The sequence below is a fragment of the Cyrtonyx montezumae genome, unplaced genomic scaffold (assembly GCF_038088225.1).
Source record: "Cyrtonyx montezumae isolate F1298 unplaced genomic scaffold, pur_monq_1.0 scaffold_3, whole genome shotgun sequence".
NCBI classification, from domain to species: Eukaryota; Metazoa; Chordata; class Aves; order Galliformes; family Odontophoridae; genus Cyrtonyx; species Cyrtonyx montezumae.
Genome location: NW_027072034.1, coordinates 142,053,922 through 142,080,421, shown reverse-complemented (window position 1 = coordinate 142,080,421; position 26,500 = coordinate 142,053,922). Strand labels below are relative to the sequence as shown.

General features: G+C 43.0%; 1 protein-coding gene across 1 annotated transcript in view; it reads right to left on the bottom strand.

Moving 5' to 3' along the window:
* The window catches only part of MAPK12 (mitogen-activated protein kinase 12), a 30,545-nt gene extending 11,208 nt beyond the window's left edge, over positions 1 to 19,337 (bottom strand). Inside the window, exons 1-6 of the mRNA XM_065741520.1 lie at positions 19,205 to 19,337; positions 18,891 to 19,020; positions 9,839 to 9,897; positions 6,949 to 7,060; positions 1,578 to 1,607; positions 964 to 1,011 (exon numbers count right to left, since the gene is read on the bottom strand). Of these exons, the coding sequence (XP_065597592.1) occupies positions 964 to 1,011; positions 1,578 to 1,607; positions 6,949 to 7,060; positions 9,839 to 9,897; positions 18,891 to 19,020; positions 19,205 to 19,320 (495 nt within the window). The 5' untranslated portion in view covers positions 19,321 to 19,337. The remainder of the gene's footprint in view (positions 1 to 963; positions 1,012 to 1,577; positions 1,608 to 6,948; positions 7,061 to 9,838; positions 9,898 to 18,890; positions 19,021 to 19,204) is intronic.
* Positions 19,338 to 26,500: the final 7,163 nt, after the last annotated feature.

The following is a 26,500-nucleotide window of genomic DNA, read 5'->3' as shown; positions in this document are numbered from 1 at the left end:
GGGAGGGCAAGGGGAGGCATGGTCTGTGCCAGCACTTCCTTCACTCCAGATAAACAGCAACCAGGAAATACAAGAAATGTCATCAAGTGCACCTGCCTTACAGTGTACCAACAAAAGTTAACAGCTGAATTATACAACACTAAGTTAGTAACCATCTCCCTCTAATGATTTTTCTCTTAGTAATTCAGTTAAAAGCAAAAATGAAGCACATGCTTCTCTGAAGTGATGAGTTGCACAGAATCATACAAACAGTTCTCCATTACAGCTCTTAAGCAACTGTAACCATGACATGATTATTTCCTGAGAAGCTTGGCTACTACAGTTATGCACTCACACTGTTGCACAGACACAGCAACCTGTAAGGAGGTAATTTCAGCTCTCACAGTGCTCCTCACTCAGCTGGAAGGACCAAAACCATGAATAAAGCCCGTGGCACTGACCTCCTTACTAGTAATCTTCTGTACATCCCAGAGCCAACCCTCAGCTCTCCTCTGATAAGAATGTACTAGTTTCCCACAGTGTCCTACATGTGTTCAGCTCTGATATCCTTGGCAACATTTCCAATCTGCAGTACAGCCACTTCTTGTGTTTGGCTCCATAACGATCTCAGAAATTTATCATCACCTCTGACATTCACATGAAACACACACTGACTTTGCTTAAGGACATATAAATAGGAAACTAATATTCTCAGTATTCAGGGCTTGCTTTCTTATATAAATACACCAATACTGTGTGGCGACTGAAGTCACACAAATTGGAAAATATTTAAAAGCATCAGTCTCCAGTCATTTTTTTCTGCCCATCAGATTTTCCTCCTTTCTCCAAAACTCTTCTGAGCTCCTGGGCTGAAACCCCTACCTACCACTGAAAGCAGCAGCACACTTACAGCCATTGCCCTCAGTGTTTCCTGTGGTGCACCTCTGATGCAGATGAGTACTTTTTTCAATAAACATATCTTACCTTCAGTTCACAGTCCTCATTTACTGCCAGGTTGCCAGGCTTTAGATCCTGTAATCAGATTTGAAATGGATGTTAGTTATTTATTTTACAGCAAACAGAGTAAAACAAACTTTTCAAGTATTTATTTCATTTAGGTTAAATGGTTTTCCTACAACTACTTAGCACAGTAACAAGTTAAACAATGTCATAAATCTAAACCAGAAAATTAGATATAACAAATATCAGAATTAAAGACAACTTGAATTTGTATGGCGTTTTTCCTTGTGATCTCCCTTAAGGGTCCATTTCAAAAAAAAAAAATAATCTATGATTCCTATGTAACATTTAAGTATTTTTAAGAGTTTACTCTAAGTTTTGTCTTAAAAAAAAGTCAGAATAAAATCATACCCATCTCAATTTACCAATCACCATTTGTTTTTATGGTGACTTTCGGAAATCCAAACCTAAAGTGTGCTCAGTACAACTTTGGTGTCCAACTTACACTTGATGTATCAAAGACACAAGCAAACTTAAAACAGTATAAATGTAAGTTCAAGCACATTTATGTCCATGCTTACACACAATCACAGTCCCATTGTGAGAATTTGAACATATTTTATGCAGTTTCTGCTTACCCTGTGAATTATCCCAGATGAATGGATATACTGCAAAAAAAAAAAAAAAAAGCATGTTTTAGTTAAGGAGCTCCTGATCTAAGGAGCTGTCTGGGGAGTGGGCACAAAAGTGCTTTTTCATTGTGCTAAAGTAATCTGAATTTTGGCAATGTTTATTTACTACACATCTTTTTAATGTTCAGGTAATTAAATAGCATTTTACCATATTCTTCCCCCCAAAACTCCCTACCAATAAACCAGTCTGAGTACTGCACCAGATCATGCAGTTTTTCTCATTCTTTCCCTACATAAAATCACAGTTTCCAGTAATTTCTGGCATTGCCAATGGAGATATATATCCATCAAAATAAATGCTGCTATTTTATACATCAGAAATGCTCTTTTGCAGTAGACATCTCAGCTGTACCATCATAACTTAGATTTGCATGCCTCAGCAGTACCGAGTTTTCAGAAATCCTTTAAGACCAGGATGAAGCCCAGGCAAGACCTTTAGCCTTGCTGTACACTTTACCACCATCTGCATGCAAATTTAAGGGCTCTCAAAATTCAAACCAAGAAATGGATGCTGAGGACCAGCCCTTCAAGGAAGCTGGGAAACAAGACGTGAGCAAATACCAGTATCTACACCTGTGTCTGTGACCAAGTGCTCCCTCTGAGGTACCCGATTCCTCTCACCAGGTGAACACCACCCTGGGAGAAACATCTCTTTCATGGGCCATGAAGGGACCCTCTGGTATCTGGTTCAGACACAGGCATCCCTTTTGCAAGTACTGAAATGCAAAAAGTGAGCTGCACAATTGACCACTGTCCCAAAGCGAGGACAGTGCCCTGGGATGTGCTTGTGCCGTTCAGGTGCAGGGGACTGGTCTGAAATCACTGCAGATTGTGAAGATTGAGGCAGCTGCACTACTCAGACTAAGCAACCATAAGGGCTCAGAAAGTCCTCAGAAACGATGGATGAAGTGGGAATCCTCAATGTCTTTACCTCAACCCGCAAGCTTTATCTTTTTCCAGTTCTCTCCCCAGTCCCACTGGGGGAGCAGTGAGCAAACAGTGCTGTGGTGGGGAGCTGCAGAGCTAATGGTCCACCATTAATGGTCCATCCTCATGGTCCACCAGATAAGGTGACCAGGGAAAAGAAAGCAAATACTTTGCCTCCTTGGGTATCTCTCTATCTGTTGCAGGGAAATACAGGGTGCTAAGCTGACTTAACCAAGTATCTACAGTTGGTAAGCATTTCTGATTTTGTTGCTCTATTTTTTCTACAGTTGGTTTCACATCACATAACAGCTGAAGTTGGCTGGGACTCTGCAAACCAAGTCCCACTGCTCCACTTGCAGCAGGGTCAGCCACAGCAGGTTGCCCAGACTGGCTTTGGCAGGTTCTGACCAGCTCCAAGGATGGAGGCAACCTGTACCAGTGTAGTGGTCAGACACAAAACCTTTTTCTTCTTGTGGTCAGATGGAATTTTCTGTTTCACCGTGTGCCTCTCATCTTGTCACTAGGCACCAGAGAGAAAAGTCTAGCTCTGTCTTCTTTACATCCTCCCATCAGATACACGTAGACACTGGTCAGAGCCATGCCAAGACTTGTCTACTCCAGGCAGCACGAGCCCATCTCACACAGCCTCTACTTCCATGCTCTCCACTCCAGATCCCTCAGCACCTTGGTGGCCTCGCTCTGTCTGTGTCCTCCTTCTTGTGCTGGGATGCCAAATAACTTCCTTCATGCACAGGCTACAGCTTCACCCATACAGCCAAGATTGTGACAGTGCTCTGCTGCCACAGGGGCACACTGCTGACTGTCATGCCTGAGTCCCCTTCTGGAAAGCTTTCTGTCCCACTGTGGCCCAAAGCCCTAGCACTAAGTATCTCCAGCAGATGGCACACGACTTTCTTCTGCCTATTACTCAGACAAGTTTTGAAATGGCACACAGAACTGCCAAAATGATTTCCTGGGGGCAGCCACAAGGGGTTGACAGAACTGCTCCCCAGAGCACAGGCTGTAAAACCACTACAGCACATGAGGAGCTATGAAACGCTATTTCAGTCACAGACGTGCATGAAATGTGTTGGGATGGGAGGAACAAGATGCAAAAAGAGGAGGTCTGTCAGCAGTACAAAATCTGGAGATGTTAATGTATATATATTTAAAAATATATACCTCTAAGTAGTTGGGCTCCCAACAAATGGAGAAAAAGCTGGAGTCTTCAGCCAACAGCCATCTTTATCCAGGATACCACCATGACTACTTACGTTCTAAATCATGTTGGTGTCTTCGTTCTGAAGCCTCTTGATTTTCCAAAGCAGATGCTAATAATATTCTATAGGCTATTTTTGCCAGTATGACTGTACACAGTAAGGAAATAACTAGCAGATTCAGGAATTTCTGCACCTAAGAATGTAGCATGTAGAAACAGGAATTAAAGGGACTGCACCCTTTTGAGTTTTATTTTAAGTAAATCCACCCATTTTGGTGAAGAATGTGGTTTTATTGGTGTTCTCACTCCACAGAAGGTTTCATGATTGCTCATTGCACCAAAAATCATGCCAGCGCTTTGGGGAGAACTCATCTATTTTCTCAACACTTCTCTTTGCACAAGATTACTGAGATGACATGAAACAGCACTTAATTCTGGTGCTAATGTAAATGCTAGCCCTTCTGTAAACTGAAAAACTGGTGTCAAGCTGCAGTGCTTCATCAACAATAGTGGTATTCTGTAACTGCTTTCTATTATCTACTGGCAGGTACAGCAGCAGAACTAAGCTACCCTTAGTTCAGACAGTTTTCCATTTCAGTTCACCAGTCTTCTGAAATGGGATCCTATTCTTGCCAATTTTCCTCATTAAGTCATTCATTTGTTGTCAGATTATTCACTCTTAATGTGATAAACACACCGAAATCACAGCAGACATACACTTTACAGTGTTATTACCACTTCACGAGAACATTTAATTCAAGATTCCAGTTTAATGAGTGCAAAGTCCTGAACATAGGAGCTTTGCACACAATCCTAAAGATGACTTTTGATAGTACTCATAAACCCTTGAATGAAAGCTTCAGATTGTGCTAGGAAGAGATCCAACAGTTGTCTGAATTCTAAGGATTCTTGTCTGCATATGTAATATCTATACCAAACAAAAACCTACTGAAAAGGAAATTAGAAGAGTCTATGGGGAAGGCATTCTAGGCAGCAAGAAGAATGAAAACAGGGAGTGATTGAACAGGTAAAGAAAAACTGAAGAGGAAATGAGTGAGGGAGGAGAAAACAGTGAAGCAGAAAGAACACACCACTAACATGAACAAAAGACAGTAAATAGGGATGACCAAAGAAGAGAACTGGAGGAAGTAAATATCACAAATATGGCAAAAGATGTTTAAAAAGGTGCTCGTACAGCCCAAGAGCTAGGTTCCCATTCTAAAATACTGCATACATCAAGAAATATGATTACCAACCCCATCCTCAGACAGCTAAGAAAACAAACCCAACTCACATTCCTGCAGAAAAGGAACCCAAGACTGAAGGAGCTGGAAACTCCAGTCCCATTCCACCTGCATAAGGACATTTATTTTCAGCTTGCCTTCCATACTCTTTGACACGATGTAGCTTCTCTGCCAAACTAAAGAATGACCAAAGCCCTTCGAAGCTGCAAGCCTAAACAAGTACTTTAAAGAAAAGGCAAAAACATATAGCTGTGTAACCAAAATAAAATAAGTAAAAATGTGCAGAAAAAGACAGTAAGCATTAAGCTAAACTTGGTAGGATACTGAAAGTGTTACACAACAAGCATCTGTAGAGTTGCATATTCCTCCTCCCCAGATTTTTTCAAGTGTTTTTCACCATAATGTCTCAACTGAGCACCAAGTGTGCACTTTGTTCCTCCACCTGAACAAGTGACTGAAGTAAACACGGATGGGCTGTCTTTAATTCAGAAATATCAGACCTTATAAATATCTTCATGCAAAATATTGACAGTCCCTTTCTTAAAAAGCCACTCACTGCAGTCATTAAAAGATGGGAAACGTAAACATAAAACAGTTAGAGAAACCAGGCTCCAGCTTCAAGGCCTAGATCAGAAGCAAATTTGTCCATTTCTCTAAAACTTGGCTTTAGGATTACAGTGATTTACAGCCTCCAAATGCCAAATAGTAGGATAAAGAAGAATAACTTGGCACACGTAAAAGCCAGTACCAGTGAAAATCTACTGCATGAGGAACATAAAACCCAGTTAGGGTGAAGGAGGACAGAGTAACAAAGCACTCAAGAACAAAACATACTACGTGTCATGATGAGAGCAAAACAATAGTTGCCCTTTTGTATCTACTAAACATGGAGCTACAAAGGAATCATGGATGCACTGCTGCTGATGCTCTTGCCCAGGAACAGCAAGCTGTCCTGCAATATTATTTATTTTAATAGGGTTTGGCAATATAAATACACATTTGGACAAACCAAAATCTTGACACATGTAACAAGCCATATCAAAACCAGTGCTGGATTTCCACTGCATATGCATCTTCCTATCAGATACAACTCCCAGCACACTGTCTGCACTTCACCTTTGTGCACAGAGGAAAGTGCCCATGTGTTGTATACTGTAGGACTTTAAAACAAAAACTGTACAGTGCAGGAAGCAGCCAAAGGAACCACACTAATCCTAGACAGTGCAGTTCTATGGCCATCAACACTACAAAATGTGTCTTCCAAACAGCAAAGGGAATTAAATGGCCATCACTCCTGGAAAGCTTGGATGCAGCCTGCAGAGCTAGGTGGAAGGATTTAAAACAGTAATGTTATAAAAGGAATATCTCACCTGAATTCTGAATTCTTGTTTCCTGAATATATAAATAATAGAAATGTGTTCCAGATAATAACTTACCTAGTCACATTCAGCAGTGAGTTTTAGTACTTTGCAGAACTTGGCTCTTAGCACACAGAGGCCAAAGTGACAATTGCTATGGTCCCTGAACACTCACCAAAACCAGCGTGGCTCAGATTTTCTCTCCAGCTCAGATTTTCATCCCCAGATCCCATACCTACAGGTTATATCCATACATATAGGTATGATATAACAACCTCAATTATTTACTTTTTGCTCGGAAAAGAAAAGAAAACAAAAAACAAACAACAACAACAAGAAATGACCAAACAACCAACAAAATCCACAAAGCATCATACAAAAAAACCCCAAAATCCCAGCCCTGCCAGATAACACTATCACAAAGTAACTATTGTGACTATGTCAATACTTGTACCAAAGAAGTCAAGGTAAGTTCTATCCTGCCATCAAATGATAAGTATTTATACCTCTCCATAATGGTTTACTAGGAAAACAAAACTGTGAAACAGAAATAATTAAAAGTGGCAAACCTTTAAGCCTTTTAACATCTGATATACCAAGAACTGGATTCGGTCTTCAGTGAGTTTCTCATGCTTCATTATCTTACTTAAGTCTGTTCCCATGAACGGCATGACTAGGTAGCTTAAGAAATAAAAAAGGAAATAAAAAAGGACAGAATAATTCTAAAATTGTCAAATAAATTGAAACATAATTGTATATTGTAGCTCACTGACAATATCATGGATCATTCTGTTTACCAAACAATTCTACCATCTTCCCTTTGGGCCCCTCTGTGTTTTTATCTCTAGTCATGAAGAGGCACCACATAACTCTGACACTGATGATGGAAAGTTGGTAGTTACCAGAAGAGTACAGATGCTGAACTAGATAAGAGGCATCTCATCAACAGCCACGTGATATTCTGAAGATATCTACAAAGGAAACTTGGACATTCACACACAGTGGTATTTATCTCACCACCATTATCACAGGGTACGTGAATTAGCAGCAATCAAAGTCCCTCAAATCAAATAGAAAAGGTCAGATGTAACAAATTAACTTTTATCTAGGATCATAACCTCCTTCATCTTTAGTAAGTCATACTGGCTTCCAATCCCAACATTCACAAACAAATTTGTTATCCTCTGCACAGAAAAAATGTGCAATTTAATTCTGTAATCACATAAGGACATAGCAACTACCTAGAAAAGAATGGAATTCCTTCTCTTTCTCCAAGAATCACTTTTCATGCCTTTCAACAACAGACCCAGTAACCTAGAAAACTGAGTTTGACTTCTGCTTTGTTGATGGTCTTGAATGTTAAAAGCATATTAACTTCTCCCCTGAATCAGACTTATTAAATACAATTTCCAAAAGGTCATGAATATTTGAAATGAACCAGAAAATAACATCAGGTTTACTGGAAAAGAGAAAACAAAAACAGATAAAGAAATATTTATGTGTCTTTTACTAATGGTTCACTAAAGATTCACTAGGATCTCACTTAGCCTTCCATCGTCTGTAGGGATCCCAGTGCTCTGGATGGATAATGATTTACATAAACAGACTATATTAAAAACAATATGTAACCATCAAGCTCTCTAAGACCACTTTCACACGTGCAATATCTAAGTTTACAATTTGATAACAACAAATCTCTAACAGTCCAATTGAGGAAACAAAATGGGGAAACCAAATTTAAGAAAGAGAAAATTCACTTCTATCTGAGTTTGAAAATCCAAACTTTAGTAAGAGTTTATGAGTAACACATAGGAACAACAGGATTGAACATTATAGGCTTACTTGAACGCTTGTCTTCCATTTAAAACCTGTCAAACTTATTTTCACTTTGAAAATGTATTTACAATGAGGTTAGATACTTGATCACCAATTCACTCCAATGGAAACTTGATGCCTAACACATTTCCTTGCAAGTCCAAGTTAAAACTCTAACATTTTTAGAGGGCAGCAACCAGTTCTAGATACCTGTTTTATGATACAATAACAGACAGTGCTAAGAATGTAGCCAAAGAAGATGAAAAACAGCTGTATACAGTGGGATTTAAATTGGTGAAGACTCATATCTCTAATTTGGTACACTATTTCCATCAGTTGAACTACCAACTCTGATAGAAAACCAGTGCAAGCAGGGAAATGACGATGACTGCTTGTTAACACAGGCAATGGGATTTTGTCTTTAGTCCTCATTATGTTGACTTGTGTAGTAGAGAAGCAGGAGAACAGAGCAGCAGATACAGCAGGAGCATGTTCTGCTTTAAGGAGGAGGGCCAGAAGTTACTTAAGAAACCTGAAGTCTTGAATGACACCAGCCTTAGGGACTGGCTGGCGGTGAAACCACTTGCCTCACTGCAACTGCTCCTGGCCACAGATCAGCTTGAATCTGATCTTCACACAATAGGCAAGAGATAACAACTCACAACTAGTCAGCTTAGGGAAGGCTCCCTCACATAACTCATCCAACCTTTTGGACAACATCCTCTTTGGCTCAGTGGTGCCTTAAATGATCAGTATTAACACACGGTCCATGTTTTTTGTACTTTATATTCCACATTTTCTTGTCAGATAGCTTTTTTTGTCAACATACAAATACACAGGGTTGCTTTTTAAATATAGATACATTAGAGGAAATCCAATGGAGCTGTATAAATATAAGGCATTATCTACATTAAGCCCAAGAGGGTTTCTGACCACTCTTTCTGTAGTGACTCTAATTCACAAGAATTGCAGAAGGATTCCACAAGTAAAACGAACTTAATAACTGCAGCACTAAATATGTGCTGAGATGCTGCCAAAAGAGAGACATCAGAGAGATGTAAAACTCAGTGCCAGAAATAATTTGTATTATGCACTGCTTGGATCACTTTGGCCTGCGAGGTTAGTAGTCAAGAGGGTGTGTAGAACACCTTCATATGGACATAATGGAGTGCAGAATGAGCACTGGGAAACCATACAGGGAATGCATCAGAGCAGAGCTCATAATATTCACAAAAAATTCATCAGCAACAGCAGTTTTGAATCCTAGAATTATAATGTACCACAGTGGAGATGTGTCACGCAGCAGGCATTACTTTCAGACTTCTCACTTGGGTTAAGAATTCCTTTATCTGATCAGTCTAAGCTTTAATGTAAGAAACAGGACTTTAAAGGTGGATTAGGAAACCCACTAAGGGTTCACTAAGGGCTGCAAGAAGCACACATCTTATAAATCAGGTTACTAGCTCTAACAATAATCTGAAAACCTACCAATTTCAAAGTTGCATGTAACAGCTCTTTTAAGATGGAATTTGGAAACGTTCAGGAAGCAAGAGATTTGGAATGCTCCATTAAGAAACATGAACAACTCTTTCCCCATGCAAGAAACAGTCCCCTGCTCCCAAACAGAAACAACTCAAAACTTACAAGCCGTTAAATTTCTCCAGTGTGACATCTGGTGTGAACACATCCAATATTCCAATGACCTTAAAATAAGGAGAAAGGAGAGAAGGAAATCATGGGTTAATATTACACTAACACACAAATTCCTGAACAGTGTAATAAGTGGAGAAATATCATCAAAAACATTTCCATATTGAGACGTTAACTACAGGCATTAAGATGGCTGAAGTAGCACCTAACAACAACTGGGATTTGCTATGTGTTAAATTTTAAAGCTTTGAGGGCTAGTTGTGATAAAAAGATGTATAGGCTTACAGTTTTACACAAGAAGAGAGTGCCTTTTAGCCTGTATGACTTGAGTTTTCAAAATAAACTAGATAAATCAGTTTATAATCTAAACCAGTCATGAGTGATCCTTACCTAGCTGAACCTGCACCAACAGAAGTGAAGAACACTCCAGACACCTGCTAATTTCACTTAGAAGGCAATTTAGGTGGAAAGATGCAATCTCTGACTGGGAGTGCAAACAAGAAACTAGAATTAAAACTCTTCCCATAAAGGGTATATTATCAAGAGAAATAACTACCCAGCAAAACACATCTCCTCACCACAGCTTTTCCTAAGAGGGAAGATGTAGGTTAGATGTTAAGAAGAAATTCTTTACTTAGAGGGTGGTGAAGCACTGGCACAGCTGCCCAGAGAAGCTGTGGTGCCCAATCCTGGTCAGGTTGGATGGGCCCTGGGCAGCTGAGCTGGTGGGTGACAGCCCTGCCCACAGCAGGGTTGGATTAGTGATCTTCAAGTTCCCTTCCAACACAAGCTATTTTATGATTCTGTGTTTTTCAGTGGAACCACATCAACTGAATATAGACTTAATACAGTCACCCCCAATGCTTATCTCAAGCTCATCAACAAGGAGTAAATTAAATATACAGAGCTAGATGCTCCAAAAGATGCAGTTGGCATTGTCTAAAGCCAAATCTCATCTCAGACATTGCTTAATCCTGTAAATGCCTACACATTACATTAGAGTTGTTTCTTTTCACAGCTTTCTAGAACACCTGTGGCTCAAACCACAAACTGGAGTCTGGAGTACTAACCAGTGGGGCAGAGGAAGAAAGCAATGGAAATGGAAAATGAAAGACAACATTATTCCTAAGGGACTTGTAATCTTTATAACCTTACTCACTCCCATCTCTGTGGCTATATGGTTTAGGGATTACACATCAGTTTAAAGCTGGGAAAAACTAGAAACTTCAAGGAAACAGGACTAACTAACAGCATAATATGTTGTCTGATAATGAAATGTCCGTACTGAAATGACTGCACAAGTCACCTGGAAAACAATCAGGATGGATTTTGGATATTATTTGCATTGTCGTAACTGTTCTTCAGAGCAGAGAGCTTAAAAAATTATGCGGAGCAAAGATAAATGCAGGGAGAGCAAAAATGCAGGGAAAAAAGAAAGAAAGGAAAGACAACTTCCTTTATTTAAATCTTTAAATAAAACCAACCAACACTGATGAAATCCTCCATGCAACTATTTTTATCCTTCTCATATTCAAGGGACCTACCACAGTCACACTGGGTATTATCAAAATGTGGCAAGGACGAACAAAGCAGTCTGATACAGATGAAGAGAGAAAGCTCCCAAGCCCTCATCTCTGCAGCCAAACGTACATCAGAAAAAAAACCTGCTAGTAATATTTTTCTGAGAACCATTATCTGAAACTAATTAAGAATATGTAACTACCATAAAACAATGATTATACCCACAGAGGATCTGGTTACTATCTGAAATAGCATCTTCAGCACTTCTTCCCCTCCTTCCACTTCTTCAGAAGTCCCACTTGTTCTCTTCAAGGAAGTATTTCCATGCCTTCATTTACCTAAGCTATTTGCCTCACCAACACAGAACATGCTGAAGATAAACTCTGCGATGCCAGAGTACAGCAGTGAACCCATGGGACAATCCTGGAGAAAGACCTGATGGAGCTGAAGATGAAGTGATAAGGACACCACACTGCTCCATCTCTGCACAAAACGTTCTCAGGCCCCCACTGTCAGCACAAGAACACGTTCCAATAGAGTACCAGAACAGAAATCATTCAATGAACTGCACCAAAATTCTACTACTTCTCCATTAAACGGTGTCCCATCATTACTTTGTGCTTCCTGAGATACAAACTCCTGATTTCGAGGGAGGCTGCAAACTTCTGGAGATGAATTTCCCATTGGCCTGCATTGTAGCAAACCCTGTGATGTGAGGAATACCACAGAGACTAACGCTGCTCCCACCGGAGGGAATCTTAAATATTAAAACAGAAAACTCTTCTAACATGCCAAGGATTTCACAATGCTCCCTTTCTTGCTCTCCAAAGCAAGCCTTGTGAAAAACCTGAAATCCACATTTGTGTCCAAAATATAAGTCATACTAATAGTTAATTGATTTAAAAATAAAAGCAAGGGGCCTCAATTCCTTTTCCTCAGTGATCTTTATTGAATAGTTGTGCTTTGGGATGATTTTCCTCCCCTGGAATGGAGTCACTTAGTATTTCCACTCAGGCCACTGCTTACAGCAGATATGCTAAGAACACTATTTGTAAAAACTTCATGGTGCTTAAAGATGGCACAGAACGAAGCCACCATGCGAATCATCTCTTTGTTGTTCTGTGTTCTCTGTGAAATGTGAGGTTCCTGTGAAATGTTCTGTAGCTTCATGCTCCTCGCCTCTGATAAGGCATGAACTCCCTGCACCCGGGGATGGTGATGAAAAGCATCTGTGGAAACTGGCGGCAGTGCTGCCCTTTCATGACCACATTTTTTCCCTACAGATTCTGCCAAGAGGCCATTTCTAAAATGAAGTCCCCACAAAGGATGCATTTTGCTTCCTTCTGCCCAACCAACTGAAAAACAGCTTGGACTTCCATCAGCCTCTATGCAGTACCTTCCTTGCTTGTTTCAAAGCACATCTAAAGGAGAGAGCTTGATGCATGGCTCTCCTGCCTTCCTGCAAAGGGATGCCAACCAACAGCAGAACTACACTTTGCTGGTCTAACTCACTTCAGGTGGGGATGTTTGCATTCTGTACAATGCTGACTGCATCCCTCTGCTAGGAAGCCGCTGTAGGACCCGGCAGTGGCTCCAGCCTTACTTTTTAGTCTCTATCATTCCCCTGCACAAGACATTTACACTGAATACTCTGACCAGTTTTAATTACTGTCAACAAATAATGCTGTGTGTTTGTGAGGTGGTGTCCATCCTTCCTTTCTCAGATTACCTCCTGTCCCAAACACAATTCTACCATTGGCACGCAGCAGCGAGGAGCTCCTCATCCATACGCTCCCATGCACATTGATCTATTTGATTACTTTCACTCAAGGACTGCTACACTGGATTTCTGTAAAGAAAAGTTTCTGATGCAAGCATCAGTACACATATGAAAGACTGCATCTGCTACAGATTGATAAGTAATGCCTGCTATGTCTCTTATGCAGTAAGTGCTTCTTTATCCCATGGATGTTACACATGAGCACACAGTGAAGCTGAGCAGCTCTGGTGCTCAAGCTACAAACATGCACATTTTTTAAGAGACAGCCCTGCTGGGGTACACTTAACTATATATCATACTGCATTACATTTTGTGCAGTCTTAGCTTCAACTTTATGTTGTTGTGCTGTTTCACTTCGCAGGATACCGGCGTGCTGTTAACTACCCAGAGAAGCCTCAATCCTTGTGCAGTTGTAACCACCAGCACAAGGTTCACGCTACAGTCACCCTCCTTCCACCTGGGGTTACCTCTGCTGCACCACACAGAGAGATGGCTGCTAAGGGACAATGAGCTCCTTTCTCAATCACATGCTGACACCAGTGTAGCATCCTGCCATGGCGCCATAAAATCTGACACTGTAAAAGAGCAAAGAATAGAAGGAGAAAGGCTGAGAATAACAAGCTTTTCTGACCAGACTCACTGCAGTCCTGAGGGCTGGAGGAGTCTCTGCTCATTGTGAATAAAAGCAACTTCTTGAGAAGCTAAGTGGCACAATGAGGCATACCTGTGCACCAGCAGCCCATCCACGGGCACCAGCCATGCCTCAAGAGCCACACTCCTCTAGGGCCCTGTATGCAACACCCAACAGACTCGAATGCTGTGGGCTTACACCCTGGAGTGGGCAACAATCCTAAGACAAAAAGATTTGGGTTTCAGTGCTGTCCTCACCCTGTTTTACTTGCCTCAGCACATCAGTCTGCTTTATTACTGTCTAAGACAGGGTGTGAAGAAACAGGTGATGGCAGAAATTCAGCCTGGATAAAACACCTATTGGGTAGGTTTGTAAAAATAAGCCCAACATGTGACGACTGGTATCACCATGTTGATTTACTGGCTTTTGAGTATGAAAAGAAGTGACTCCAGTGTCATGTTAGCTGTCTTGCTGTTTGGAGCTTTCAGCATGCAGAAAAACTGCCACGAACGACACTTCCCAACAACATTTTGACTGCAATAAATCATACAGCTATTCCTCTTCCAATGCTCACATTAGCTGCACAAGTGCCGGTCTGAAGACCTCCTCAGGTAGGAGAGTACTTTCCTAATATTTTCTCTGAAACAATTTTGCCCCTTGGCTGATGCCAAAAGACCTCACTTTTTTCATAATAAAGAATTCAAGGTAATTTAGCATCAGCTAACCTGAAATGGAAGGCCTGCATCATCATCTTCAGAAGCGTAACTGTAGAGTGAGAGCTGATTTGGGGTCTGTTGGATACCTGAGTTCCTTCCAAAAGGGGGAAAAATGCTAAATGGTTCTCCTAATGTAAAACATACATCGTTCTTCAGATGCTGGAATTCACCAGAGAGTAATGTTCTCACAGAGAGATGCCTGAGAGCGTAATGTAGAGTACCTTTAAACAAATACTGCAGCTGACTTTCACAAGGTTTCCAGGAAGACATCTGTAGAATATTAACTGACTCAACCTAAGGAGATGTTTGATGTGCATCTGTCAAAAACCTTATGCCAAGAGCACATTCAGAACTTAGTTTGGTACAACTGGGTCAGAATTACCACATGTGCTTATGTTGATATATAGATCCAAATGTATGTACACAGACATGTATATGCCACTTCCATAAAATCCACACTGTCTGGAAACAGCACATTAACACTGCATGCTGCTTTTCTCTCCCCAGTGCCTCCTCTAAACTTCAGTCAGCAAACCAGGAGGTGAGAAGGGCACCAGGACCGAACCAGCATCACTTCTAGTTCAAATGCACAATGAAATCCAAGTCATTTGCCTAATGAAACAAATGAAAAGTGTCTGCACCTCTGCTTAATTGTCTGGGTTCAATTTTGCATACACAGACATCTCCACTGAATACACTTATGCAGGCACGTTTAAATGTTTGGCCTCTAAGTCAGGGCCAATGTTAGCACACAGGCAGTGTTTTCATTCTCCTCCTGGTTTTAAGTTAGGGCCATAATAGATAATTTTAAGGGTCTTCACTTTAAATGAATTCCAAATGTAGAAGCAGAGAACAAAAGCAGCAGTAGCCAAAAAAACTTCCTAAAGGTAAACAGCTTGGTCTTCTACATGATGGAGTAGGTGCTAAAGAAGCAACCAAGATCTGTAGTGGGAGGAATATTTCAAGATAGCACAAATAAATGAAGAAAACCAAAGAACACAGTGTGCTTTTCATTCTGCCTTAGCTGTTTTTATTCATTTTCACACCATTCCCTCTTTTCTGACAGAGTTATCTGTTTATGCAGCTACAAAGTGATCCAGCAGCTTATCTTGGTGGAAGCAAGATTCTGGCAACACCTAAGGCAGTATCTAATATCTGGGTTAAATTACTTCTTAGGCAACAGAAGTAGCTTATCATGTTTGTGAAACATCCCAGATCCTCTCAAATTATAACACCCATCAAAAGACAGAACTGAGTGCCACCAGAGACAGGTCTCGCTCTCTAAACAGATGGCGTCTACTCCATGGTCCTCAGTGCCACTTCCCTCTTGGATTTGTATTCTAAGGAGCAAAGAGAAGTTCCATGCTACAAGTTTGCATGGCTTGCACAGAATTTTCCTCGCTACATTTCAGTAACATGCTACTAGAAAACCATTAGGGACCATAATGATCTGGTATATAAAACTGAGAGAGGGTCACTTCTGCAACAGTTGCCTGTTCCTGAAAATGCTTGAATAGATGAGCAAACTCACCTGGAAGTTAGTTCTCCTACAAGGAGATATACAATTACAGTAAAATTAAGTGGGGTGACTCCCACATTTCCCTTCATCCTGCAGGATAACAGGACATTCTGCAACCCTTCCATGCTAAGTAACTGAGCATACTCTTCAAAGATTCAACAACAGATGTAATCCAGGTATCAAGCAGAATTTTTCTTCAGCTTTCTTCACTGGAGCAGGACACAATGAAAAACTGTAACACAGGTTTACTGATATCTCCTGTGGCCTTAATGGGAGGAGGTTTCCTTAATTACACCTGGCTTTACTATGGTGTGTCAGACCATTACATTTTCTTTTGTGATTCTGAATGCACCATAAGGTTAAATAAACAATGATGATGTATTGATACACACACACCGTAACACTTCCTTGAAAGCTACGAAGGGCAGACGTGGTCTACCCAAAGGCAATCACAACAAACAAAATAACATCACACTTCTCATGTAATCTGGCACCAGACACAATGTGATTGCAGAAGCCATTTTAAAAGAAAAGCAGATTAGAGGTAGAGGAGTGAATTGGGTGTAATTTTAACTATCATATAAACAGAACCTTGAGTTTTATAATCTGAAGTAGAAAAAAATAGCAAGGCAAAGATAACTGCAATGGCAGATTAGAACAATGTCACAATACTTCTAACCTACAGTGGCTGTGCTGCAGACTGGCTGTTACACATCACCATACACTCTGACTACCAGCACCCAAGGAGATGGAAATGACATGGCTATTTTACTGTGGTCTTTGAAACAATTCCATTTTATTCATTTTAATAGTGGTTGGATTTATAGTACAGCCAGAAGGACAGATGCTTGCTATTATGCAAAAAGTATAGTGCAATGGATTAGTTTAGAGAACTAATCACTTAGAGCATGAACAACACACTGGGGACTGCTGATGTAAACAGGTAGGAGGACAAGAAGACTGAAATGGTCACATTTTTATAAATCCACCCTTTGGCAGCAACATGCAAATAGGCCCTCTGACAGAACTGCAGCAGATCAAAGATTGGGGAGGCCTGAAAATCCTGACAAGGAGTATTACTGCCACTCTGGTCTAATATGGGATGGGAGGAATATTTAAAGAGGTTAGCATGGGCGCTAGAAATTCTGAAAGGCTTTGCTGCCAGTCTGAATTAAGAGAGGGTGAAATGAATGGTATGAGACTGGAATCTGAAAAGTATGGACTGAAATTTCCATGGAGGGCTGTACTGCCCCTTCAGCCTCATACTGGATGGGCAGAGGGGTCAGTGTCTGCCTCCCCGGTGTTCACACATTCCTTGCATGATCATTTATTCGCCCGTTGTTCTTTAACGAGTAAATATCATAATCTGTAGTAAGACTTTTTCTTAGCACCTAGACCAGATTTTTCCTTCTGCAGCCCAAACTGTTTTCTAAGACTATAACGTTACATATTATTTCTTTCCTCCACATACATTGACTTATAACTTACAAATGGTGCCCACATTCCCCAGCGAGCATTTCCTACTGTACTCTTCAGTCATCCTACAAGCTTGTGGTGAGGTTCCAGAGCAATGTCCTGATGGGCCTACATGAGTGGATAACATTACCCAACACGTGATTCTGGGAAATGGAAGACAAACAATCTGCAAATTCTGGACACAGTTAAGAGCTTTTAGCCATCTGCTCCCAAATATTCGGTGAAGAAAGCATGACAGCCCTTGTATGACACAGAAGTCCCCTGCAATTAACTCTCTGATACATACAACAGCAGTTAAAAAGCTGCTACTCCAAGGGAATCATCAAGCAAAATGAAGAAATATGCTAAAAGATTCAGACTAAAACATTAAGAGGCACATGAAACCTTAAGCCTACAACATGGCCTGCTTTTTCTGGACAGTCCAGATTGCACACTTGTTATTCTTCAGAATGAACCTAGACATTGCTGATACTCAGACTGTTAATCCCATAATGTTAAATGACTACAATAGAGCACTGTTTGCACCAGTTTCTCTCCTCCTCACTCTCCATCACGTAGCTTGCCATGAAGGCTGTATGAATGGAGAGATGCTCCAACCTCCCACATCAATGTCCCACATGCTTATTTGAAAACAGACTCTGATGTATCATCTTAATAAGCGAGCACTCCCAATCTTTCTTTTTTTTCTTTTTTTTCCAATTTAAAGACTATAAAGCCACCACTGTGATCTTCCAAGCCCACCCAGGGACACTCTCCTCACGCTTCAACTCCACAAAAGTTTTCGCACAGATCCGTTCAGGATAAACAACTTAATCACACTTTCAACACTGCTTCCTACAGCTGTTCTTTCACATTGTGTGGGAATCTCTGCCGAGCACAATGCCCTACTCTTTGTTTCCCAGTAAAGTACTTTCTTTAGTTATTCCCAAACATTCTGTTTCATATTAGCACAAAACCAATGCTTCCAAATACTTTGTGAAAGCAGAAAGCCCTGCTCCCCGAAATAGGTATGCATGCATGACATGCCCATGTTCAGCAAGTTCTGAAAACCTGTGTAAGTTTTCAGATGCTGCCACGTGGGACGCACAGCACAGACCCATGCTCAGGTACCTCGCAGGGATGTAATGAGGATGGCATTTCACGGCTCTCCATCTCTTTCACTGTCCTAGAGCACAAATTCTGCTGCAGTTCTACACCTTCCCACCCTGGGACAGCCAGGTGGTGCTTCTCACAGGGGACTCTGTGCGAGCTGCTGTCTGCAGGCGAAGGACAGGCAGAGGAAGGACAGGCAAGCAGGTGCTGTCGCAGAGCCCTGACCACCATGCAGCTGCATGGCAGCACGCCCAACTCTGCCCAGTTTCTCCTATCTCAGCGCGCGTACGCTCTGCGAGGACCGAACTCACGTTTTCGTGCTTCATGTGCTTCAGGAGGCGCAGCTCTCGGTAGGCTCTCTTGGCGAGGATCTGCGACTGGAAGGGGCGGTACAGCTTCTTAATGGCCACTTTGGTGCCGCTTCTTCGATCCACGGCGGAGCTTCAGGGGGAGCACAACAGCTGTGTGAGCGGAGCGGTGTGCCCGGCACAAACAAAAAGAGCCCAACCCAGGCGTCCCGCTCCAGGGCGCGGCCCGGGACCGCCATCCCGGCCCCCTCACCCCCGAGTGCCCCCTCCATCCCATGTTGGGCGCCGCCCGGCCCCTTCCCGCTCACCACACTCACCACACGGTCCCGTAGGCACCGGAGCCCACGGGCTGCAGGTCCCGGTAGCGGTCCCGCACTTCCCAGAGGGTTTTGGTGATCTCCTGCCGGTAGAAGCCGTTCTTGGGGGAGGACATAGCGCGCGGCCCCGGCCGCCACCTCCAACAAAGAGCGCGGGGGGGAGCGCCGCGCTGCGCTGCGCTGCGCTGAGCTGAGCGAGACGAGGGGCCGGGCTTGGCCGCGCTCCCTCCCGCCCGGCCCTGCCCCGCTCCCCCGGCAGCGCCGTGCTGGGCCGTGCTGTGCCCGTGTGGCAGCCGCTCAGCCTCGTAGATTCATAGGGTCACCGAGGTTGGAGGAGACCTGCGAGGTCATCCGCTCCAGCCGTCCACCTGCCGCCTGTAGCGCCCTCTAAACCACGTCCCTCAGCTCACCCAGCGTCTGTGCCTCGGAAAGGGGTGCGAGGCTTCTTCCCCAGCTCCATGAAATCAGCCTTGGTGGGGGCAACTGGAGCTGGGAGTGGGAGCTGGCAGGAGTTTGGCTAAGTGGTGAGACCAGGGCTCCCTGCAGGCCCAGCGGGCTGTGCTGGGGTAAACAGAGTCCTTGCTGTGGAGCTGAGCACAGGTATGCCCCAGCCTTCATCTGGGTGTGTGCGTACTGTGAGCTTGTTCAGCCTGGAGAGCTCATTGTGGCCTTTCAGTACTTGAAAGGAGCGTATGAACAGGAGGAGGGATGACATCTTATGTGCTCTGATAGTGTGAGGACAAAGGGGAATGGCTTTAAACTGTGAGAGGAGAAATTTAGGTTACATGTTCTCTGCTTCACTCTGAGAATGGTGAGGCACTGACACAGTTGCCCAGAGAAGCTGTGGTGCCCCATCCCTGGAGGTGCTCAAAGCCAGGCTGGATGGGCCCTGGACGGCTGAGCTGCTGGGGACAGCCTGCCCATGGTAGGGGCTTGGAACTACATGGTATTTAAGATCCCCTCCAACCCAGGCTGCTCTGTGGTGTGGCTCCTGCAGTCTGGATTCTTCTGTCAGTGCTTTGGATGTGGTAAGATGTGGCTGATTTTTACACTGAATTGTTAAGGGATATAAGGTAAAAAATAGAAATGGAAAGAGGAAGAAATGAGAATTATAGACAGCGGAGAAAAACTGCCTTTAGTTATAATCACAGTGGCCACTGAAGTGTTGTACTGCATCAAATGGTATTCTGCTGGTAAGCTGGAGCAGAGAAATGCATGGTGGCTGTGACAAGCAGTGGGACAAGCTGTATTTATAAGGACACAAGCAGCAGTGCCAGCAGCAGCAGCCATGGGCAGTGACAGGGACAGCGGCAGGGTGGGGGCAGTCCAGCTGCCGGACCAGGGCTGTGCAACCGCAGCTTCCTGCAGCTCTGCGTGCGCAGGGATGTGTGCAGGCAGGAGGCAGTGGATGAGCAAGTGGTCTGTGCGTCTCTGGAGCGCTATGAAGCAGTTCAAACAACTGCTTACAACCTCCACGGTGTTGTATTTCCATAGCAAATAGGCATGGTCAGCACGTGTAAGGCAAAGGGCTGCTTTTAAATATGTTCTGTGTTTTCTCTGTGCGCATATAACTAGAATTCTTGCCCTTTGTTTGGTCTGGCTTCAGCTCCGAGCAATGTTGCTGAGGTTGGGTAATTCAGGCTTGCTGTCACTAGAGTTCAGATTGTGGCTTAGCTGGAAAGGGGCAATGTGGTCTTGTTGTGTGTCACTGCTCAGTTCCGGCAAGCAGCCCTATATTTCCAACATAGCTTTCTTGCAGTGTTTGGCATTCAGATGATGGCTGGGCACAGTATGGACCAGGCAAGAGCTAAACAGCTCTTTATAATCTCTCCAGGGACTGATAACAGTGCACGCTTCAGACTGGACCTGAGACTTCAGTACTGGAGAAGCAGCCATGTGAGAGAGCAGTGGAAAGCTAACCACGATTTCCTGAGGAGTTCTGCAGAGGAAGAGCAGTTACAGAGCCTGGTGAGAGAGCTGCATGGTAACTGCTCAGGACAAACTGTCTATTAACAGTGGCAGAGTGGCACAGCATAGTTTGTCAGGACAGAAAAGTACAGACAGGCCTCTTTCTATCACCAACTTCAAAAAGTAGTCTGATCCTGTCTGCTCGTGTATGTTGGTGTGGAAGAAGAAGCAGCAAGTGTTCTGCAATCATTTGGTGGCTGTTTCTCTGACCTCTGAGCAGGGTGCTTGAGTTCCACGGGATGTGACACGGAGGAGGGTTGGGGGCTCAGCCGTGAGAGCGCTCTCCAGTAAGCCAGTAGGAGTAATAATCTACTGCCTAGGTGCATTTTTGTTTTCTTCAGTTAGGCACTTCATTTGTTCGAGACGTTGAGTGAGGTGTTACAACAGTGCTTACTGCCCCTGTTATCCCTGAGTGCTGGGGGTGGGGTGGAAGAAGCAAAGCCAGATGTAGAGATAGCAGACTGGTACATATAGGACAACTGCCTGTCGCACACTCATGACTCCGTCCTCAGCTCCTGCCTAAAGCTCCTCTTCTTACTGATTCCTGCAATAAACTGATGTGTGGGGAGCCTGGGTTTGTGTCTGAATTTGAGGAGTTAGGTCCGAGAAGGAAGCAGTGGTGTTTTTAAACTCTCACAGGTTATCAGCCTGAGATCTTATTGTGCAGAGGAAAATATATAATAAAGTGAGTATGAAATACAAATGTCTTATCTTAGTGCTAATCTACAGGTTGTTACTCTACGAGGGGCAAAGTACGGCTCAGCAGAGGCTGCCAGTTGTGGCAGGTGTAATGTATATTTGTCTCACGGCTGCCACTGAGATTCATTATCTACCACATTTGCTATCCTTTGTGATCAGTCTGGAGCCTAAAAGGAGCAGCTAAAACCTCTGTACAGCTGCACACGTTAATTGGTGGCAATAATTGCAGCTGAGGGACTACGTGAGCGCAAAACAAAGCATCTGTGTGCACGCAGGATTGAAGCCTAATTGAACAGCTTCACTCATTATGTAGAAATTTTCTATATAATGGATTGGTTGGAAAATCAGCATTAGTATAGGAAGCTCACAAGATATCCCCTCCTTAACTTCGACCTTTTTGTGCATATCAGCTCTATCTTTTATACAGCAGCAGCAGGGTCAGCGACGGCTGCATTAATGCAGCTTTCTGACCCTCTTGATACTAGTCACATCAAATCCTTGTGCTTTTGTCTTTGCCTACTTACACACATCCCATTTAGTGAAGTGCACAGCGCTCAGGACTGAAAGCCCATCAATGTCAGACTGATAAATGAATGCCACTTGGTAGGCATGCTTTGCAAGAGCAGGCTGAGTTCCTGAGAACCAGCTTCAGAGAGCTGTGCTCTGTCTGCAGACACTGGCACCGGGGTTCATATGCAAGAGAAACAAGCAGCTCCTTCAAAGGGGAGTGGAGGTGCTGCCCTTAGTTCTTTCCCAATGAGACTGGGCTTGCTTTGCTTGAATTCCTTTTTGCTACTAATAAAAGAGATAATTTTATCCAACTTGCAGTGCATTTCTCTTTTAGTGAGAGCTAAATCTTACATCACCCGTCACCCTGAGCCAATCCAGCAATTACAGATGTAGCTAAGGTTGCTAGTTAAGTAGTCTGTCACTGCATTTAAATGGTGTCGTTTTTAATAGATTCATCTCTGAGCAGGTTGTGAGAGCTGGAGAGGTGAATGTCTGCATGCTTTTTATTATCCAGGAGCACATGTGACAGGAAGAAGGAAGGAAGCAGCTTTTCTATTGACGGCTCCCCACCTCTGCCAAATGTACTTCTTCTTTTTTTGGCCAATATTCTGTCCTTGAAACAGCTGTCCCCCTGTTCCTGGGGGTGAGTGTGTCAGACCTTGTAGTGAACCAGTCCACTTCCTCTTTTCCTTTCTTCTTCTGTGCCAAATAAAAACATACTGAGAGCATTAATGGAAATTCTGCAACAGCGCTGTCTAATTGATAGTTCTTGACCTACTGTTGCATGATATTTTTTCATACATCAGTGTTGATTACCTAGACTTCTAATTGACTGTTTTTCCCATAAATTCCTAAATTCATTACTAACCCTGCTCTTTCATACTTTTGTGGCCACAAAGGACCGGGAGGAGGAGATTCTGTGTATTATGGCAAGTGATGGCCTGTTAGGCTGTGCTGTTCCCCTAACCCATCCCGTTTTAATTTCAATCAGCACATTTGTAAATTAGAGATGCTGCTGAGGTAGCTTAAAAACAAAGATGCAGATTTTAAAGGACATGTAGCCTGTACTTGAGCGTATCGAAAGATTGAGCTGGATGTTAAAGACTTGTTTTTCCTTTTGCAAGACTTCCAATGACAGAATTACTAGACTTGGAGTTGCACTTAACACTGATTAAAGTGAGGTAATAAATACTAGAGGTAATTTCAGTTTAGTAGGTAGTGAGATAACAAGCTCTAGTGACTGAAAGCCGAAATTAGGTAAATTTAGATTAGAAGTTAAATTGCTAACAATGACAGTAATTAACCAGCAAGAGCCCTCAGAGGGCTGTGATGTTTTCCTTCACTGGAAATGTGAGTAGCTGAGGCACAGCTGTGTTGTTTAGATGTGTTTTGCTGAGAATTAATTCTGTGCTTTGCAGGTCAAAGATAACGAGTACCATCAATTACATGCAGCACCAAGGACAAGTCCTTCCTGACCAACCTTCTATGATGGCGTAACTGCATCAGTGGACAAGGGCAGTACCACTGATGTCATCCACCTGGACTTCAGGAAGGCCTTTGACATGGTAGCCCACATGAGCCAGCAATAGTCCTTGCAGCCCAGAAAGCCAACTGTATCCTTGGCTGCATCAAAAGAAGCATGGCCAGCAGGGCAAGCAAGGTGATCCTGTGCTGGTGAGACCTCATCTGGAGCACCGTGTCCAGATGTGGAGTCCTCAGTAGAGGAAGGACGTGGACCTGGTGGACAGTGTCCAGAGAGGGGCCACAAGATTGATTCAAGGGACAGATCACCTCCCTTATGAGGACAGGCTGAGAGAACTGGGGCTGCTCAGCCTCGAGAAGGCTCCAAGGTGACCTGATAGCATCCTTTCACTACCTAAAGGGGTAAGGAAGAAGGGGATGGACTCTTTAACAGAGTCTGGTGTGATATGACAAAGGGGAAATGGTTTCAGACCCAAAGAGGGGAGATTTAGATGGGACACAAGGAAAAAGTTTTTGACAGTAAGGGTGGTGAGGCACTGGAACAGGTTGCCCAGAGAAGTGGTGAAAGACCTGTCCCTGGAAACATGCAAGGCCAGGCTGGACATGGCTCTGAGCAACCTGCTCTAGCTGTACGTGTCCCTATTCGTTGCAGGGTAGGTGGCCTCTGAAGATCCCTTCCCACTCAAGCAATTTATGATCATTTATTGTGGAAACCTAGAGCATTTCCTGCAAATGTACATGCACTATACAGAGAACACACAAAAGCATGCTTATAAAAGTGGTGTCAGGAGATTGAAAAAAAACCCAGTTAAACCCACTATGAAAAGTTCCACAGTTAAAATCTGGGCCATGTAAACAATTCCTTTAATAAAGACATTTTTTAATCAAAAATGCCAAACTGAAATCCTTTATTTTGTTTTTACATACTCTTTACATTTAGTTCTAGGTGATCTTACAGCTGGGAAAGACCCTAATAAGAGATAATTACCTCTCTCTGCCTGCTTCTGTTGGTGGACAGATGCTTTTTTCCATCTGTGTTCAGTTGATAAGCATTATGAGTACTAAGCTGTCCACGTTTTGGTCTCAGCAGGCTACTGCCTTTCCAATTATCCTGTCCTGCTGTTGTAAAGTGATAAACTTACCACTTCGCATTCCCGCATTTCCACGAGGGAGTCTGTTACCTGTTCTAGGAAAAATAGGTTAATTAGTGGCTTTGGAGGTCAAAGAAATGGCCTTGATTTGGGAAATGGAGGAAAAAAATGTCTTTCACATGACCATTTTTCTCAACGTTACTATGAGGTAATGATTGATGAGTTTTGACAGTACCTCATTAAAAATAGCTGAGCTCCTGTTATCCATTACTGCCACCTCTGATTAGTTTGCGCGTGGCTATGACTGTATCCTTCCTACATATTTTATCTCCTAGAAAAAAAAAATCACATCTGTGAATGGAAAATAATTTTGTTTGGTATCTTAACTTCCCAGTTAAGGAAGACTCAGAGTTGCCAGCAGAACAAATTTGGGATGTGATTAAAAAACTTTCTCTTCCTGCTTAACCAGATAGGAGAAGCAGAGATCGTCTGCTGTTTGCCTACCATGGAGTTTTACACGTTCCTCTGAAACATTTGGTGCTGGCCATCCCCAGAGCTTGGAATCCAGATTCAACAGATGATGGGACAAGTCCCACACTAAATTCATTATTGTTTGGTGCAGAGGGTTGTCATGGAATGTGCTGTGTCCTTGCCCTTCCAGCTGGAAAACAGTTGTGGTCCAGGCGAGCGAGCTCAGAGTGAGATTTCAGAGAAAATAAGGCACAGAACTGTTTTTCTGTTAGGTGGTAAACAGGTAAATGAAAAAAAATATATGCGTGAGACATGCCTGAGTTATGATTTTCACAAGGGCTCTCAATGAACCCATGCAATGTCAGTACGCTTTGAAGGAATTCTGAATACAAATTGCTGCATTCCAGGGAATGCTGGTGTTAGCTAATGGGCACTGACAGGAGTTGTAGGGTCATCGAATGGCCTGGGTTGGAAGGGACCCCAAGCATCAAGTTCCAACCCCATCTCAGGCTGAGCTGCCACCGTGTAGGGCACATCCTAGATCAGACTGCCCAGGGCCCAGCCAACCTTGAACACCTCCAGGGATGGGGCATCCACAGTCTCTCAGAGCAGCCTGTTTCAGCACCTCACCACTCTCTGTAAAGAACTTCCCCCCTCACATCTAATACAAATCTCCCTTCCTTTAGTGTAAAACCATTCCTCCTTGTCCTATCACTATGTACCAGTGTAAAGCACAAATGAGCAGCAAGTTTTTTTAGGTGGAATGATGATTTCTATTTCTCAAAGTCGACAGAAGTGCTGTATCAAGCGTCTTTGAAAAATAAAAGTTCTTGGACTTGATTTTTTCTATCTGTTTATTAAGAAAAGTCTTTTTACATAGAAAAGATACAGAGGAAGGTAAACAAATGCAGTAGAATTCACTGTCTCAAGTAATAGCTTACATCCGGATCTTAATGACTGAAGTTGAAGAAGTCCTAAGTAATATAAAAAGCCACCTCCAAAATGAGACTTCGACAGTGAGAACGAGACACAAAAAGGAACACGGAGTAGTTTGTGCGACCAGGCTCACTAGTAC